General features: G+C 44.7%; 1 protein-coding gene across 1 annotated transcript in view; it reads left to right on the top strand.

The window, feature by feature from the left end:
* The first annotated feature begins 4,688 nt into the window (after positions 1-4,688).
* The window catches only part of KLHL6 (kelch like family member 6), a 54,838-nt gene continuing 39,261 nt past the window's right edge, over positions 4,689-20,265 (top strand). The window contains exon 1 of the mRNA XM_060150134.1: positions 4,689-4,981. Within this exon, the coding sequence (XP_060006117.1) occupies positions 4,689-4,981 (293 nt within the window). The remainder of the gene's footprint in view (positions 4,982-20,265) is intronic.

The raw sequence follows: 20,265 nt of genomic DNA, 5'->3' as shown, positions 1-20,265 counted from the left end.
GAAGAGCCTAGGGGTAAAATAGGAATAAAGACACAGACCTACTAGAGAATGGACTTGAGGATATGGGGAGGGGGAAGGGTAAGCCGTGACAAAGCGAGAGAGAGGCATGGACATATATACAGTACCAAACGTGAAATAGATAGCTAGTGGGAAGCAGCCGCATAGCACAGGGAGATCAGCTCGGTGCTTTGTGACCACCTGGAGGGGTGGGATAGGGAGGGTGGGAGGGAGGGAGACGCAAGAGGGAAGAGATATGGGAACATATGTATATATATAGCTGATTCATTTTGTTGTAAAGCAGAAACTAACACACCATTGTAAAGCAATTATACCCCAATAAAGATGTTAAAAAAAAAAAAAAAACATTGTAGGTATTTCTGGGAAATGATATTCTGGACTCTTTGTAGCTCCTAAATCTTCGGTGAACATCCTTACTTCTGTAATGAGAAAAAAAGAAAGTAACACTATCCCCCTCAACCAGAAACAATTTAAGTAGATTTCAAATATACACATAAAGCAAAAAGGATATAAGAAGCATTACCAATCTTACCACCAAGATATAACCTCATTTAAAATTCTTGATAGGTATATATCTAGGACAGTGGGTCTCAGCCAGGGTGATTTTGCCACTTGGGGGGACACTTGGCAGTGTATACAGACATTTTTTGACTTTCACCACTGAGGAAGGATGCTACTTGCATCCAGTGGATAGTGACTAGGGATGCTGCTAAACATTCTACAAAGTACAGGACAGCTCCCTCTTCCCCAACAAAGAATTATCCAGTCCAAAATGTTAGTAGTGCCATGACTGGGGAACTCTGTCCTAGGATGTACATATGGTTTTGGTTTGAATTTACAAAAGTGATGCTAAATCTATGTATAGTTTTCTAATCTGAATGTGTTGTATTTCCTCAGGCAGAGAAGGGGAAAGACAATCTAGGCAAAGGGAATAAATACAATTAAAAGACAAGAAAACTCTAAGCATATTTAGAGACAAAATATGTAGTTATAAAATCATAGTGACAGAATACATCATAATGGTTAAGAACCCAGGCTTCGAAGTGAGCAAATGCAATTGGAATCTTAACTTCATCTCTTTGGGTCAAGGGGCTGAGTGAGTGGGAAGGAAAGATGAGATAGAAGCTGTATGCTCTTTTTTTTTTTAAATAACTTTTTTAAACTTTATTAATTTATTTTTATTTTTGGCTGCCTTGGGTCTTTGTTTCTGTGTGTGGGCTTTTCTATAGTTGCGGCAAGCGGGGGCTACTCTTCGTTGCGGTTCACGGGCTTCTTATTGGGTGGCTTCTCTTGTTACAGAGCACAGGCTCTAGGTGCGCAGACTTCAGTAATTGTGGCACTCAGGCTCAGTAGTTGTGGCTCGTGGGCTCTAGAGCACAGGCTCAGTAGTTGTGGCACATGGGCTTAATTGCTCTGCGGCATATGGGATCTTCCCGGACCAGGGTTCGAACCCGTGTCCCCCGCACTGGCAGGCGGATTCTTAACCACTGCGCCACGAGGGAAGTCCCTGGAGCTGTATGCTCTTAACAAGCCATTAATCCTCTATTAGCCTCAGTTTTCACATGCTTAAGATGAGGAACAACAATACCTACTTCAGAGGACTACTGTAAGCATTAAAAGAGATAATGGTTGGCAAAGCCCTTGCTTCTGGTAGGTGTTCTATAAATGGTGACTATGTTACTATTATTATTGTTAACTTTTTTATTGTCAAACAAAGCATAGATATAGAAAGTGACACATAGGGCTTCCCTGGTTGCGCAGTGGTTAAGAATCTGCCTGCCGATGCGGGGGACATGGGTTTGAGCCCTTGGCCGGGAAGCTCTCACATGCCGCAGAGCAACTAAGCCCATGTGCCACAACTACTGTGTTCTAGAGCCGGCGAGCCACAACTACTGAAGCCCATGTGCCACAACTACTGAAGCCTGCACACCTAGAGCCTGTGCTCCGCAACGAGAAGCCACTGTAATGAGAAGCCCGCGCACCACGAGGAAGAGTAGCCCTCGCTCGCCACAACTAGAGAAAGCCTGCATGCAACAAAGACCCAAAGCGGCCAAAAATAAAATTAATTAAAAAAAAAAGTATTCTTCAAGACTTGTTTCTATCAGTATAATTTGTGTTAGGGAAGATTGTTGACTGGGGTCAGAAGGGGCAATCCCTGGCCTTAGGAATAGAGATCTTCCTTGAGTACAGCTACCCATTTGTATGGGGACAGAATCTGTTCCTTACAAACATCATAAAGCCAACTAGCTTAGTAAGATATAATTAGATAGTTTTCTCAGTAGTAAAGCTTTTGCCAGTGCTTTGTATATTTTTCTGCCTGGTAGGAAAATAAAGCTTCCACAGAACAGATTTATTTTGCTTGTATCTGTAGAGAATATTTACAAGTTCATGCTGAATCTCAGAACATACCCAGGTTGACATAGATGCACTGATTGCGTTTTTTAACGTTTCTGCTAAAATCTAATCATAGATCTTATCACACTCATGGTACAGCTCTGTGTGTGCTTGCTTACTAGGAAAATGGAGGGTTTGGGGGGAAGACAGCAGTTATCGGCTTATGTCAGGGGATGGGGTGGGTGGGCTTGCAAGGTAAATATATGGAGCACTATGAGGGAACTTGGTGAATAGGATCTACCATGAATGAAGAATTGAGTTATATTCTTAATTTTGATGTTTTGGGGGGTGGTTGGATGGAGTTGGATTATGGCCAATGTTGTTTATAATCTGAGAGGTTCTAGAGGACAAAATGCCATGAGAGGCATCGGGTCATGTGTTGTCCTCAGCTGTACTAGAGAGCATAGTTAGAGTCACGGAGGTGCAGTTCTGAGATCTTCCCTGCCCAGGCCTGCAGGAGGAGTTTGGGTTGTGCGTGTCCTTGTGGCAAGCACAGGGGGATAACTGTACACCAGCCCACCACCCTCTTCTGTGTTAACAGGTCCTGATTGTGTTCAGCTATCAGATGGCTATTCCTTGATCTTGGGGGAGGTGGACTAGTCCCAGTGCATGAATCGTGTTTGGTGCAAGGCAATTGTGGTACTCAATTTATATTTCCTGGTGTTTGGTCTGAGGTGGCCAAGTGACCTAGGAAAAGTGTGATGGGGATTTTAGGAAATAATTTTCTCTCTGATAAAAAGAGAGAGATGGAGGAGAAGAGGCCTGCCCCTTTTCATCCCGATTTTGGACGAGGGTTCTGTGAAGACATGGTGTTTGGTACTGTGCCAGCTATTATGTGACCATGAGGGTACACCTTTATCACACCAAGGGTGACAGAGTGAAAGATGGGAAAATCTTCTGTCCTTGATGACATCACTGAGCTTCTGGATCAACCTGGGACTCCACACCGCTAGCTTCTTATAATATGAGACTCTTATTGTTTAAACCACTTTTGATGGGATATTCTGTCGTTGAAGCCAAACGCATCTTTGTTTTGGATGCACGCGCAGCTTGTGAGATCTTAGTTCCCCAACCAAGGATTGAACTTGTGCCCCCAGCAGTGGAAGTGCAGAGTCCTAAGCACTGGACCACCAGGGAATTCCCAGAAGCCAAAAGCATCTTGATTGACAGAACTCTGGATGAAGAACAAGTGTTGGGAGAATATCAAAGACCCCAATTTTAGGAGTAAGTATCCATGCGTAGAAGAGAAGAAGAGCTGAGGCAGAACTGGGACTCTGGGAGAGGCTTCGGTCACCACTGGCGAGGACAGACAGTTGGGCTCCTGCTGATCAGTTTCCTTAGCTATAAAATGAGGAAAGTTATGTTAGTGCCACTGGGTTGTTATAAGCTTAAAAATACCTTAACTCCTATACATTTCCTAGGATATAGCAGGAGTTTAATAAAAGACAGTTATTTCTATTTAATGGAGACCTACAGAGGCAATGAAAATACTTCATGATCCACGACTAGATGCATGACCAATAGATGCTGGGTGAGGTCAGGCCAATTTGAGGCTTCCTAGGGCCATCTGGTGTCGACCTACCCTGATTGGTCTTCTAAGAGAGAAGACCCTGGGGGTGGAGTTTCTGGAGACCATTTCTTCTCTGCCCCCAGAGGCATATCTAAAACAATAGACATTTTGGGGGGAAGGGGAACATTAATATTTGCCATGACATTGTTTTCCCCTGAGCAGGGAGGAAGACAAAGACAGATGACATGCAGAGCTGATAGAAATGAGAATGCCAAAGCTAAGTGGGTTTTCCAAGGTTCCCAAGGGACTGGTCTGGGGCACATCATGGGGTCTCAGACTCCTAGGAGGAAGGAGGAGGAGGGTTTGGAATGTCCCCTGCCCATCCCATCATTGACACCTTGGGATACAGAAGCACCAGAAGTATGAATGTAATAACCAGAACCAGAGGCTTCCTGCTCACGGATGTGAGGGGGGTAGGGGAGGTGGACTGAAATAGCCACACAGCACTAATAGCAGACTCTGAGAAGCCACTCCTTTTCACTGGAGTGGCTTCCTACACAGCCTTCTAAGTAATTTCTAAGCTTGTGATGATTACAGAAAGAAGAAGAATAGAAGTTACTGGCATTTGTAGTAACAGGATGAGAAAGTGCAAGACTTCCTGTTATGTGTGTGTGACAGCTGGTGATAAGTGGAGGGCCCTGCACAGGAAATCCGCTCAGCTTCTGCAGTGTGACCTGCCTGAAACTTGGGCACTTCTTCAGTCTGGATGTTGATGGCAGGACAAAGGGGCACCTGGACCATGGACAACGTGGTAGAGAAGAGTTTGGAAGGGCCCCTGGCACCTTCTACAGATGAGCCCTCCCAGAAAAGGGGAGACCTGGTAGAAATCTTAAATGGGGATAAGGTAAAATTTGACGACACTGGACTCTCCTTAATTCTGCAGAATGGCCTGGAGACCCTCCGAGTGGAAAACGCTCTGACAGACGTCATCTTGTGTGTGGACATTCAGGAATTCTCCTGCCACCGCGTGGTGCTTGCCGCGGCCAGCAACTATTTCAGGTCAGCACGCCTAGACCAGAGTCAGATTGGGTACAGGTCATCAGGGAAATGTGTATTGATGTGAGAGCCCAGTGTAACTAGTTGGCTGTTGCATTTACGGTTTGTATATTTATTTCTGTTTGTGTGTCTATTCAAGATTCCAAAAAGGAAGCTATTAAACTTTAAAGTTTAGAATTTAAGTCATATTAAGAGAGCTTGCATCATTTAAGGGTAATGTTTATACATTATGGTGAACATTAATGTGTATATGTCTTTGTTCCAGAGGGTGGAAAATTACCAAAGTTATGGGGATTTTCCCCCCACCATCTGACTAGTGTGTTGGAAACATAATGCTGTCTTTGTTCACCAATAGATGTAGAGAAAACAACGTGACCACTCAAAGTTATCCAATGATCTGCTGAAAATTAGGGGCTTCTGTTTAAGTGCAGTGAATGGGTAGGAAGGGAAAGCAGTTACAAAGGTGCTTTCGAAGTGAGAGGCCACTAGTTACAACAAATTCAAGGGATCTGGGTTCCATCCCACTCTGCCCCTTCCTGAGCCTGTGACTTGAGGCAAATCACTTAATGCTCTGAGTTTCTGTTTTGTCATCTGTAAGATGGGGACAATAATGCTTACCTCTCAGGATTATTGTGATAATTAAATATGAGAGGGAAGAGGGTCTCACATAGTGCCTAGCATCTCGTAGATGCTCAATATATCTCTGTTGAAATTCTTCGCCTCATTCTTCTTAGTTCAGCTAAGAGCTGTGTATTGGGCAAAAGCTTGGGGGTAGGAATGTGGGAGAATCAGGAACGCAGTGAATTCCGCTGGATCCAGAGTTCTCCAGATTGATGTAGACATGGTGGGAACCAGTCCCCAAGGGAAATGTGGAAGCAAAAGGTACTTGGAAAACTTGAAAAAGAAATACTCTTGTAATTCTTCTTAATGAGATTCTTCTTAATTCTTTATTCTGGCTGAGGAAATTAAAAACTATTTACCTATGTAAATATCATGGAAGGTATTTTATTTTTTCATTTTTTGATATGCTTAGGAGAAAATCTTTGGAATTCAAAAAGCAAGGTTGACAGATTGTTGTGGGACTGATTAGGTACCGTATGTACACGAGGCAAGAGGATATACGGGTTTGTAGGAAGCAGGGCCTGCTATATGCCAGACAGACAGTTATCTGATTTTATTTTTGCAGTAGCATAATGAAGGTGGCTGATATGCCCTTTTACAGATGAGGAAATGTAAACCCAACATTACATATCTAGTCATTGCTGGAGCAAGGATTGGGCACATTCTAGAAATTTTTGTTTTTATTGCAATACAAACTGCCCCTAGATTGGAGGCTTTATTCCACAAGAAGTATATAAAAGGTAAAGTGTAGGCACGGCCATAACACTGGGTTCACACAGATAAACACATTATTCACTCTACCAATATTGATCATATGATTTCACATTGATCACAACCCCTTTCAGAAATGAATGAGAGTCAACTGAGCTGATGTGTTGAGCACTCACTTTCAGGTTTAATCTTTTTGTTTTGGGTCACTAGAAAACTGCTATTATAAAATATATACCCGATTAGCGATTTCATTAGCTGCTTGACCTGGCTATGAAACAGGACCGCTGGCTCTGTGCTCTTAAGTACATCAGTGCTGTCTCCAGTCCTGGGGTTTCTCAGTCTAAACAGAAGGTGTTTGGGCCCAGGTCCTTCCAACCCTGCTGATGTAGGGTGCTTAGGGAAAGTGTGTGCCAGCCCCAGAGGCAGCAACGGGCAACGAGAAGTTGGAGGCGGCCATGCAGTGTACGTGTCTGCCTGTGGATGAAGAGTCTCTTCCCAAATTGCGTGGTTATGAAGGGAAATTCCTTTCATTCTCTTTTGATTCTCATTTTGGTATTTCCAAGGTGACTGTCCTCCTATAATGACCACAGTCCTGGAGACAGTATTCATTTTTCCGGTACTACTATTAAAAATAACTTCTGTTGTTGAACACTTATCGTGGGGCAGTCCCTGTGCCGCCTGTGTCACATACACTGTCCCACTTAATCCTCATGACAACCCCCCTGAGGTGGGGAGTTGTCTCCCCATTTCCAGATGAGGAACCAAAACTTGGAGTGTCTCAGTTAACGCAGTGCCCAAGTGGGATTTGGACCTAGGACTGACATTAAGTCTGACATTGCCTCACCGCCTGTCTTGCTTTGTTTCTAAGATTTTGAAAAGGGTTGGTAGCCAAGTTCCTCTTATGCTCAGACTTTGAAAGGGCAGAGAGTCTGCTCTGTCTGAGAAGCTTCTGACATAGCCCTCTGTGCTCTGGAGGGCCTGAAGCTGGTTGTAAAATTATGTAGGTTTTTTTTTTCTTTATTCATTGAGAACATAAATATTTTCCACTAAGTGAACCATAGTTTATTTAACCAATCCTCTATTGATAGACATTTGGATTGTTTCGAATTTTTTGCTATTATAAACAATGTTATAATAAATAATCTTATACGTCATTTCATATGCATTCAGGAGTGTCTGGGGGTGCATTTCTAGAAGAGGGTTTGCTGCGTCAAAGAGAAATGTATCTGCTGTTTTAATGGATATTGCCAGATTCTTCTTAATAGGGGTTAAATAATTTTGCAATCCCTATGGCTTTGCCAAAAGAGGATGGCATCTAATTTTGGGGTTTTTCCCAATCTGATAGATGTGAAACAGTATCTCAGGTTAGTTTTAATTTGTATTTCTCTTATTTTTTTATAAGGTCAAACATCTTTTCATATGTTTAAGGGTCATCTGCAGTTCTATTTCTATGAACTCTCATTTTATAGCCTTTCAAACTTTTATTTATATCTTTTTTTTTTTGCGGTACGCGGGCCTCTCACTGTTGTGGCCTCTCCCGTTGCGGAGCACAGGCTCCAGACGCGCAGGCTCAGCAGCCATGGCTCACGGGCCCAGCTGCTCCGCGGCGCGTGGGATCTTCCCAGACCGGGGCACGAACCCGTGTCCCCTGCATCGGCAGGCGGACTCTCAACCACTGCGCCCCAGGGAAGCCCCCTCATTTATATCTTTTTCAATCAAAATTAATTTTTATCAAAGTACTATGTACAAGTAGTTAACAAAGAGTCAAACAAAGGCTTATAATGAAAACCAAAAATTCCTCTTCACTTCCTCCACCCTTCAGTCTTGGTCACTAGAGCCCACCATTTTCAAAATTTAGCTGTTTCTGTTTCTTCTGGTATTATATTTCTACAAAATACTCTTATACTGCTCTTTCTTCATTTCTCAGGGTTAGACATCATTTATTAATTTTCTAGTAGGTCTGATAAGGATTTAGCACTTATACCTAACTCCCTTCCCTTCCCTGTCCTCTCTCAATATAATGTTATCACATTTTTCATACATTTGGATTAAGAGTTTACATTACATCTATGAAAACATTGTTTCCTGTTGAGCCAAACTGTGTTTTCTGATCACATTTTCTTTCTTGTAAACCTTCTTGTCTTTCCTGAAGTTAATAACTCACTCTTTTTTCCATTTGCTTAGTTTTCGGGGTATCTTTTGCTCACAGCCTCTCCACAGTGATCTTTCATGTAGTCCAAATGCATCAGAGGATCTACCACTTCTTTATCTTATCACTTCCATTACCCTATACAGCTTCTCTGAACCTGCTGCCCAGCTGTTGTCTAGCTGCATATGTAACCACAGTGGCTGTAAATAGGAACTATATTAGTAACTCAGACAATGTAGTTCCCTTTGGGGGCCTATTTAAAAGCCTGCAATGGAATGAGGAATCTGGGCAAACATGTAGAGTTGAGGCTGAGAAAAGGGTGAGGGGGAATAAAGCTTAGAAAAATCGAGGGAAGCACAGATTTAACACTTACAATAATATTTTTTTTAAGTGTATAAGATTACTAGTGTCTTTTATAAGATTGCTCCAAAGCTGCCATTTGTGTTTTGTCTCTGGACAGGTCCCCAGATCCAAGTCATTAGAAGGGCTTGTGCATCCTGCATACAGGGCCCCACTTCCCAAATGATCTCCATTTAAGCCAGTGGTTCTGTCCATTTGCAGGGGAGCAACTCACTGCAGAATATGGCAAATTCTGATGTTGACCCATGAGGGCAACCATGCTGTGATTCCCAGGGTCGGCAGAGGGAGGGGGGTAGTGCTGATGTAGGGAGGGGTCACCAGGCTACTCAGTCCTACGTGATGACTGGCTCTTCCTCCATGAATATATAAGCTTCCAGGCTGAGGCTGTCAACAGCAAGCTCCTTTGTTGCTGCTCCTTGGCCCCTGCCTTGCACCTCAGTACCTCAGTCTCTGGGTCTGGTTCCCTGAAGCTATGATAAGGGGACTTTAACCACTAGCTACAAAAATCAAGCACAAGGCCAGGAATGGGAAGGGTATTGTGGGCCCAACCTATGAATAATTATTCTATATTAACCAATTACTGGATGACAGAAAGGGGGGCAAGAGGCTACTCATAATTTCTGTTTATATGTAATCCTTTGCATTTTCTCTATAACGACGTAAGATATCTAGAAAGGAGCCAGTAAGTGCAGGTGATAGAATAAACAAGGATGAGTTACAGCCATCTGGGTCTGGATTGAAAATCTGGCTAATGGCAAAAACATTGAGGATTGCTACTGCCACAGTGGGTACTGCTGATGATCTCAAATGGACTGATGATCGTACTTGGCATTGATTGGCACTGGGTCCTGTATTTTACACTTCAATATTGTCCTTTTGGCAGAACCAATATGGTGGTTAATATTTAAGTACTATATATAGGTCTATAATCTCTTATCTGCAGTTTCAAAATCCCCAAAGTGCTGAAAACGGAAAAGTTTTTCGTAATTTATTAGATGACCAAATCCAACTGGAACCCCACTCATCTCCTCTTCTGAACCGAGAGGAGGCTACTTAGAGTCTTTATTATTTCACTTAGGACAACTATTCATATATTCACTGCTGAGGTGCTAATGTGTTCGATTAAGGAGTGCTGGAGGTACTATGTAGTATTCATGATATGGTAATAGCCAGACAATTCTGAATGCCAGAGCACATCCAGCTGCAAGATTTTAGGGTAAGGGATTATGGAACTTTCTGATAAAGTTAATTTTCATTTTGGTGTTGTTCTTCTACCTTTTTTCATCTGCATATTTTAATATACTTGTAAACATAGTTTATGTATAATTTGCATCTTGCTTTGCACCCTTTTTTCTTATAACCTTTCCCCCATAGTGCTCCATAGTTTTCATAACTACTATTTATTTATTTATATAGCTACCATTTTTAACAGAAGCATAATAAGAAAATCTTTCATCGTGAATATAGGTTGCTTCCAAAATTTTGTTTTTATAAAGTATGTAGTAATAAACACCTTGTATTAAGTACTTTTCACAGCTTGGAAAGTGGAAAGGCTAACAATTTTTTTAGCATTCATTGCATGCCAGGAACTTTGTTGGATTCTTTTTCACTTCATTTAATCTTCACAATGGTGGCAATTAATAACGACAAGTAGGTAGCATTGTCTCCATTTCACCCTCCAGAGAATTCACTTTGCTAGGAAGAACGGTTTCCCTACTGGGATCCAAACTGAAAACAGACCTCTCCACTGGGCAGAAATATGGCTGTTAGGACATTTCCTGTGCAAGACCATTAACTCCCCTTCCCTGCCGTGCACTAGTGTGGTCTACATAAGCTGAAAATGAGGAGAAGATGTAAAAATTATTGCCTCTGTGTGCTTGCACACACATGCACAGGCAGGATATAGTAGGAACACTCACCCAGTTTGTGTCTGGGGGCTGAGCTGACAGATGCTGGTAGCAGTGCCTTAGGGTACTGGCCTGGGTCAAAGGGCTAAGTGAGAAATCAGGAGGCAGGTCAGAGTGTGAGGTGAAGAGACAGTATGCTTTCAAAGTATAGGATCTCAAAAACCTGTGGGACATCATTGGGGCTGGAACCAATAGCTGTTGATATAGTGGAAAGAACACTATCTTAAAGTTCTGTCACTGGAGTTTGAGTCCAGACCCTGCCCTTTCTTGGCTGTGCAAATGTTGGAGGAATTGTTTGGCTCCTCTGAGGCTCAGCACCATTATCAACAATACAGTGAGGCTGGGCTTCCTTGGTGGTGCAGTGGTTAAGAATCCACCTGCCAAGGCAGGGGACACGGGTTCGAGCCCTGGTCCGGGAAGATCCCACATGCTGCATCGCAGCTAAGCCCATGCGCCACAACTACTGAGCCCGCACACCTAGAACCCGAGCTCCTTAACAACCGTAACAAAGAGTAGCCCCCGCTTGCTGCAACTAGAGAGAGCCTGCGCGCAGCAATGAAGACCCAACAGAGGCAAAAATAAGTAAATAAATAAAGAAATTTATATAAAAAACAAACAAACAAACAGAAAAACAATACAGTGAGGCTAATGATTTGTGTCTACCTATCCTGGTGAGTTATTGTGAAATACACATAATAAAACAGAGTCACTCATAAATTTATTCACCTAAACATTTTATGCATGGTAATAAGTCATATTTCTTAGTTCCAAGGAATAGAAATCAATTGGCTCTTTTGAGAAGGGGATGTAGGTAGGTAACTCACAGAATCCTCCAGGAGGCTGGAGTACCAAACTCAGAAAACAGACAGGAGCAAGGGAGGCCAGGCAGTGGCCAGGACCACAACCTAAAGCCACCTAGAACCCTTGTGGGGAGGACTCCCTTGCTGCTGCAGGACCTTGGAGGCCAATGCTAGCACGGCTGTGGCCCCTGGCACTGCTGCCACTGCAGTCTCGGGAAACTGGAGGCTGTGCTGCTTCTGTTGCCTCGACCAGAACAGGTTTTCCTCTGTTCCTGCCTTTGCACCACCAGCTCCCAGTTCATAGCCTGGTGTTGGTTTAGCTGATTGGTCAAGTCTGAGTTACACATGTTAGGGTATTAACTGTGACAAGCTGGAAAGTGGGCATCGGACTTTGCAGCTTCTAGATAGGGAAGTGGCTTCTGCCACAAACTACATCTCATTCAGAGGGAGGTTTGCCACACCTCAGGAGGGTTTCAGATGCTGGGCAACCAAAAATTGCCAAGGGTCCATTATATGCAGCGACTATGTGACAGGCCTGCATCAGAGGCAGAATAGGGCTTAAAGTAATATGAGATAAACAAGTATTAGGGAATTCCACTGCTCTTGTCACGTATGCATCAGAGATAAGGATTCTGAGATCCTAGAAGACAAGGGGACAATTACTTGCACTTTCCTTCCTTCTCTCCCTCCAAATTGTGGGTAGCCCTGGGCATACCTGTGAGAGTATATGGCATCATCCATCATATATGGACTAGAATCAGGCTGAAAGTGTGAGCTACCACTGCAGTAGCTGGCATTCAGCACACCCTGTAAATGTTTGACATGAATAAAAACTTGATCTTGCTCCTGCAGGTTCTGTCACTAAGTGGCATCCTGGTCAGAGCAGGAAGTCCTCAAAGAGTTGGGAGGCCATTGCACAACTTTAGAAAAGGGAAGGGTGATAAAGTGTGGTCACCATAGGAAAAATTAGAAGGAGCAGTGAGAACATCCAAATGCTTCAGAATGTTGTGGATTCAGTAGGTCACTCATGTGACCATCTGGACACAGATGTGCTATGCCTACAAAGTGACTCCTGCAGACCTTTCTTAGGATTGGAAGATGCTGGGCAGAGGTTGCTGCCTTAGGGCAGAAGTGCAATCAGGTCCTTTGAATTTTCAATAAAATGTAAGCTCTGTCATCTCCACCCTGGTGTCTAGAGCATATGGATCTTCTTTCAATCAAGAACAGAAAAAAATATTCTTCTCCAGTTTTTTTTTTTTTACATCTTTATTGGAGTATAATTGCTTTACAATGGTGTGTTAGTTTCTGCTTTATAACAAAGTGAATCAGTTATACATATACATATGTTCCCATATCTCTCTTCTCCAGTTTTGAATAATGTTCCGTGTAGCATTCAACTAAAACACAACAGAGAAATACTTTCATCATTTACATCTTAAGTTCTGAGCTTTATCCCTGCATCAAGTACATGGATATGTAACAGTCTCTTTATGAAAATGCCTTTACAGAACTCAATTCTACTATAGTAAATGCCAAACAGTCCCTGAGAAGAGATGGCCAGATGCAGAACATCTGTGGTTTTGGTAAAACCTCCTTGGACCTCACCATCCATCTCATTGCTCAATGTTCCCGTATTAGTCAGCATTCTCTTGGTGGCAAGGGATAGGAACTCAAAGTCAAACCAGCTTAGGCAAAAGAGGAAGGTATTTGGCCACATAACCAAAGCATAGGAAGGGCCGGAATGTAGCAGAGCCCAGGAGGAAGAGGAACAAAGTCCCTGAATGCAGTCAGGGAGATTTCTTCCCATCCATTTGGCTTCTCTCTCAGGTAGGATTACTCAGGTTGCACTTCTGCCTCATGATGGGGAATTTGCCTTTTGGCAGCTCTGAGACTCAATTCTCCCAGCTTTTGTTCTAGGGATGAACTGAGAGGCTAGCTTCAGTTTGAAAGTCCCCAGGAAAGACTGATTGGCTCAGCTCCATTCAATTACCCAGTCCTAGACCAATCACTGTCAGGAACATGGGGCACAATGGTCAGCCCAGCTTAGCTCAGGAGTCTACTGTTGGACAAAGAGGTGAGTGTGTGTGTGTGTGTGTGTGTGTGTGTGTGACACAGAGAGAAAGAGAGATGTCTATAAAAAGGTGAGAGCTCCTACTTGAACCACATAGTTTGAGTGGGACCTGGGTGGGGAGAAGAGCATTTTCCAGAAAGAGGAGGAGGGGTACTGGACAAAAGGAAAAATAAATTTCCATTAAAGACGGATAACAGATCCTGGCTTACTTTTTAATTAGCCAACTTGTTATACTTCTGTATTTGCTTTGGCTGTCAGGAAGCTCAGTGCATCAGCTTTCCTTAGCCTAGGTTCCGTGATATATTCTCCTCCTACTTTAATTCCTTAGTTCTTATCTTCTTTCTGTTGTTACTGTTTTATTTTATAATACCTCTGCTGCTTTAGTATAAGCCGTCTCAAGTTCTTTTGGAGAAGCCATTTCTGTATAAAGATAAATCCCCATTGCTATGAAAGAATATCATCTAGCCAACCTATATGTCCTCTGCCAGCTGTAAGTATTCTTTTATTCTTTTAGTACATGTAACTTTTATGGAAAGCTTCAAGGCCACAATAATTGCAGGAGCGCTGACACTGTTATGACTTCCCTGGCGGTCCAGTGGTTAAGACTCCTTGCTTCCACTGCAGGGGTACGGGTTCCATCCTTGTTGGGGAGCTAAGATCCCGCATGCCATGCGGCCAAAAAAAAAAACACCAACAAAAACCACACAGTCAAACCAAAAGTTGCATCATAGCTTTTTCTGAGGAGACACTCAGGGATCTATAAAAATTAATGATCAGCAGCTTTGCATATAATGGTCCAGGTCTTGGGTCAAGTAAGAGCTGACTGGCATTCAAAAGATCACATCATGAAGAGCGAGCTCAGGCTTGCAGGGGGCTGGTGTTGGGGGAATTAGGGGAGGAGCAGATGCCTGTTGAATAATTCCAGGAAGGTGAGGTTGGTGGACACAGCACACAAAAGAAACAGGACAAAGAGAATGGAGGGGCTTCCCTGGTGGCGCAGTGGATGAGAGTCCGCCTGCCGATGCAGGGGACACGGGTTCGTGCCCTGGTCCGGGAAGATCCCACATGCCGCGGAGTGGCTGGGCCCATGAGCCATGGCCGCTGGGCCTGCGCGTCCGGAGCCTGTGCTCCGCAACGGGAGAGGCCACAACATTGAGAGGCCCGCGTACCGCAAAAAAAAAAAAAAAAAAAAAAAAAAAAGAGAATGGAGATCAGGAAATTTAGGAAAGTTCTCAAATGACTGGCAGTATCCTTAAAGCTTAGGCAGGTTGGCTTGGCAGACGATGTCTATTTTACAGATGACCCCGAAGAAGGAGCGAGGGTGAATTCTTAGTAATTGCTGTGAAAAGCTGCACTCCTACTACACTTCTTCGTGTACCACTAGTGATCTGTAGGCCTTTAACTGAGGAACACCGGATCATATAACCTCTCTTAAGGTGCAAATATCTGGGGGTTGGGGGCACAAAATATTAAGCTTTCAGCACTATGGTGTTGAGTGGGTTTAGTGAAATTCCACCCACTTACCCATTCATGTATTCATTCAACTGGCACAAATTTATCAAGGCCAGGCACTGAGTGTACAAAGATGAATGAGTTATGGTTCTTGCTTGACTTCCAACTTCGAAATAAGTTGGAAGAGAGAGACAGGTAAATCAGTGTTTCAGTACTGGGTAATAAGGGATATGATAGAGCTCTGCTTATGGAAGGGGCATGAAATTGTTACGGACCCTTTAGAGTCGTGCCCCAACAAGGGTCCTCCTGCCTCATGTCGCTCGTGCCCATAGAACGAGACCGAGTTTGGTTCTGAAGCAAAGGAAAGGTTTATTCTTTGATCAGAGAATGGAGAAGCGCCAGCTGGCACTCTAGAATACACACACTCTCCCGAGAGGCCGTGGGTGGGGCTGCTTTTATAAGGCTCTCCTCAGAGGGGAGGGTACCGAGTTCTCACTGGGCTGGCGCAGGTGCGCTGCCCACACTCCGAACTGCAGTGCAGGGCACAGCATCTCTGCACACGGCCCACCGCCCTCTTGAATGGCGGTGTTGAGCGCAGCGCTTCTGCTCACAGTCTGGGAGCTGAGATGTCCAGCCCGGTGCTTCTGCCCAGGGAACTCTAATCCGATGAGTTAGGTGCAAGGCCTCTGCACACGACCCCCTACAGGCAAACTAAGCACAAAAGAAGACGTTAGACCTTATCTTATCAGCTAGATTCCATCTTATTTTTCCCTGGGGACCCCAGTGGGCTTTGCCAGTGACAAAGTCAGACTGGAGAAAAAGCAGTCAGCGAAGGCTTCCTGGAGGAGGTGATATCTGAGCAGAGTTTTAAATGATGAGTAGGCATTGGGCCAAGGGGACCAAGAAAAGGGGAGAAAAGGAGCAGTGTTCCAGGCCAAAAAAAGCCACATCTGGGAAAGTATCATGCAGCGTAAGGACAGGGACCACAGGTAGAAGATTAAAGTTGGAGTAAAGAATATGTGTGGACCAAGAAGGCCAAGAGAGATGGGCAGGGTAGGATAGCATGAAAAATTTGTTGAGTTAGAATGGAGAGTGTGAAATGTACCTTATAGGAAGTGGGAAGACGGGGAAGAGTTTTTAATGAGGAGAGGGATCCAACCTCTCTGTTAACCCTTTGGGCGGTGATGTGGAGGCCCTGATAATCTAGGGAGACCCTCAGGTGGTTGCAGAAATTACAGGCAGAGGAAATGACGTCGGAATTAAGGCTGAGGCAGTGGGGATGGGGAGACAGTCTCAAGTGACATTCTGAGTCCTCGCTAAGGGCCCTCAAGGCAGCCAGACAACAGAGAGCCGGACAGAAAGGAGCGGAGCAGCACTGGCTGGTGAGAAGGGGAGGAAGAAAGCAGGGCTGGGGGACTGGAAGACAAACTAAACTGGAAGACAAACCATACTTCTCTGAGCTTCCAGACTGGAAAGAGAGAGAGAAGGTAGTGTAATTTTATCAGTCCTCCACCCACCCGTGCCACCCCACTGTAGAGCCAAACCTGGAAACAGAACAAGTAATTTCTTTCTTTCTTTTTTAAAGACTTGTTTATTATTTATTTGCTTTATTTTTTTGGCTGCAGCGGGTCTTAGTTGCGGCACGCGGGATCTTCGTTGAGGCATGCTGATCTTTCGTTGCGGCGCATGGGCTCTTTGTTGTGGTGCATGGGCTTCTCTCTAGTTGCAGTGTGTGGGTTTTCTCTCTCTAGTTGTGGTGCGCGGGCTCCAGAGCATGTGGGCTCTGTAGTTTGCGGCACTTGGGCTCTAGCTGAGGCACGCGAGTTCAGTAGTTGTGGTGTGTGGGCTTCTCTCTAGTTGTGGCGTGCGGGTTTCTTCTCTCTCTAGTTGTGGCGTGGGCTCCAGAGCACGTGGGCTCTCTAGTTGAGGAGCATGGGCTCAGCAGTTGTGGCACACAGGCTTAGTTGCCCCGAGGCATGTGGGACCTTAGTTCCCCAACCAGGGATCAAACCCACGTCCCCTGCATTATAAGGCAGATTCTTTACCACTGGACCACCAGGGAAGTCCCAGAACAAGTAATTTCAAAGTAACTCAAGCTCTGAACTTTTGTGTGTGTGTTTTTAACACTTTGAGGGAGAACACACCACAGCTATTAAAATCTGTTCCCCTCTTATCCACATCTCTGATCGCTGCTGGCTTTTAGGATATCTTTGTATGAATTTTAAAAAGTTCTGTCTGGGTGGACCAGTTAGAAATATGTGCTTCTTTCCCTGGGGACTGTTGCTGTCCACATCAGGGCTCAGGACTTGGTGAGTGCAGATTGGATGTCAGCCCCAACTCTGGCCCCGTTTGGGCAGCTCTGAGGGTAGCCCAGCCTGAGGTAACTCCTCCTTTGCCTCTTGCTTCAAAACTCCTCTCCATCCCCAGCTTGAAGATCTCCTTTCGCCCTACCACTTTCCTCTGGATTCTGTATCATAAAACCCCAAAGAACAGGCCTGGCAGTCCGGATTCCTCTGTGGCAGCTGGTGGTGGGAGAAGTCTGATCATCTTTGCCCTGTCACAGTAGGGATAACTTTTAGGACTGGGGAAGCCTCAACATTTGAATACCTTGGAGTGAGGATTGGGACCAGTTCGCATGTTTTTAAGTGGTCAGAGCCAGGGAACGCTCAGAAGAATCTCTAAGCAGAGGCTGATCCTTGATTTCTGGATAATGACATGGAGGCCATAAGGAAACCAACGTGGGGTACTTGGTGGGGGGGTGTTGAGATGGAAAATGTTTGGAAAAAGAGAGTGACAAGGAGCCTCCAGGGCAACAGCCTAGTCAGGGTGTGACAGTGGATAGTAGGCACAAATGTTGACTCCCAGACTAAGGGAAGTGAGAATCAGAGCAGACCTCATTGAAGGGGGTTGTGAGGGAAGCAGTGTTTCGTTAGCAGAAGCCAGGTTTCACCTTTGGGCAAGGAAGTGGAAGATGTGCAAAAGCAAATTAAAGTGAAGAACAACCACCATGTTTTGTAATGTAGAATCTCAGGTAGGAAGGCTTAGGATAAACACCGTGGGCTTGGGGTTCTGATTTAGAAAATCACTGGAGAATATAGTTCTTCACACACATACTTTGCTCCAGTCAATTGGTCTTGGAGGTCCTTGTTATTTATTCTCATGGCAGTTAGAGGAGAAATGTGGGTTTGGAGACAAGGGGAGTCCACTTGGCCTACAGGAGCAAGTATAGGACTGAGCTGCACGTGTAGCTTCCTTTTCATCCATCCATCCATCCAATAAATATTGAGTGCCTACTGTGGGCCAGTAAATAAGAAGTGAGAGAGAAATAAAATCCAACCCTTGCCATTAAGATCCTCATGAATCTAATAGAGGGAAAAGACACATTAAAAATAGGCCCAATAGAGTGTACATAGAGAGTCCTGTCTGCAGCCCAAAGGTGTTGATGTAAACAGAGGCACATGTTGGAAACTGCTAGCTATTGATACATCATGGGATGGGGAAGTGGGTGCACAGATCAGACTGTGAAGAGCCTTGTATAGCAATGTTGAGAGTACTTTAACGTTTCTTTTTCTGGGCACTTTTTATTTAGTCTTCTTTAGCATTTGGTCCCAGTTTTTATTCAGGATTTCTCTTGTCCAGTTGTGTCGGTCAGGATTGTGCATTGCAAATGGCAGATATTCAGTTCCAATTGGTTCAAGCATATAAAAAAAGAATTTATTTGCTCACATGATTTAAAAGTCCAGTGGTATTGGTTTCAGGGTTAGTTGGACCATTGTGCTCATATAATGTCATCAGGGCTCAGTTTCACAGTCTGTCTCTTGTCTCTCCTTTGTGTTGGTCTCTCTCTCTCAGGGGGGTCTTCACACATGGAAGCAAGAAGGTCTCCAGCAGCTCTGAACTTTTATTTCTCTCAGCTCAGCAACTGCAGTGGGAAGAGAGCTTCTCTTTCCCAATAATTCCAGAGAAAGTTCTGGAATTGGCTTCAATTGGACTGGCTTCTTCCTGGGCCCATCTGTGACCCAATCACTGTGGCTTGGGAGACATCCTACCAGACTGGTATTGCAGGAGGGGTCGTTCCCCAAAGGAAAATCTGGTTCCTCCTAAAGTGATTAGGAATGATGTTGGGCAGCCAAAGCAAGAACTTCCCGTTATGTCTTTGTGGCTGAATCATTGCTGAATTCTGGCCACAAGCATTTGCTGTGACTGATGTTGAGCCTGTCTGACCCTGCAGGTCAGTACAAGCCCTTCTTTCTGTCACAAATGTGGATGGGCTGAGGCCATCCACGGCATGCAGAGGCCTCAGCAATGGTCCAGTAGGGCTGAGAGGGACTCTGATTCTATAGAAACATGGCTGGCGTTCTGGTTCCCTAGGGGTACATGTTCAGCATCCTTGAGGAACGGTGAACTTGGGCAAGGAGCTTAGTAGAGGCAGTTCTTTTGAGGTCTGATGATGTTTAGAGTCAGGCGGGGGCAGCTCTGGGGTTCCAGCTCGTCTGTCAGCTTGGAGCAAATACTGAGCCAGCAGCTGTGAATTCAGGGAGCTGACTCCAGGCCCCAGAGAGAGACAACAAAGTGCTGTTACTCATGTCTCTGGAGTGGAAAGAGAGGTGCCCATGAACCTCCCAATCCTCTGAAGGCATCCCTCCAGGTGTGTGAGATTCGCATGTGCACAGCAGATTAAGAACAGGGAATTGTGCACTGTTTGTGACTATAGGGTTTTGCCACCACATCCTGTTTCAGAACTACTAGATCTAATGAAATGGGTTACTTGAATATAAGCTGCAGGGGCTCTGTATAAACAGCTAAGTTAGAGAAAGACTTAAGAGGCCAGGACAAGACCTGCTTCCATCTAAAACCCCACCAGGTTGGGAAGGGGAAGAGGAGTACTACCCCCATCCCCACTTCCAATTTGGGGGCCAGCCCTAGGCCTCATGAAATTCTAGGAGGGCTGGATCTCAGAAGATGAGCATCTACAGGGAGGGAAGACTTTCAAGGACATGTCTGTCCCAGAACCACAGCCAGTTTCCTCGACCTGGACCTTTGTCCAATCTCCTCATTCTCAGGGTGAACCAAGGGGAGCTGGGTTGGAAAGTGAGGTGACCTCCCTCTACGGCATTGGTTCTTAAACTTTGGTTTGCAAAACAATTATGGGCGGGGGCCGGGTGAGCCAGATGACATTCATATTCCCACTGCCAGAGATTTTGATTCAGTAGGTC

Source organism: Lagenorhynchus albirostris, chromosome 5, assembly GCF_949774975.1.
Source record: "Lagenorhynchus albirostris chromosome 5, mLagAlb1.1, whole genome shotgun sequence".
NCBI lineage: Eukaryota > Metazoa > Chordata > Mammalia > Artiodactyla > Delphinidae > Lagenorhynchus > Lagenorhynchus albirostris.
Note: the sequence above shows the minus strand (reverse complement) of the source record. Positions and strands in the feature narration are given on the sequence as shown.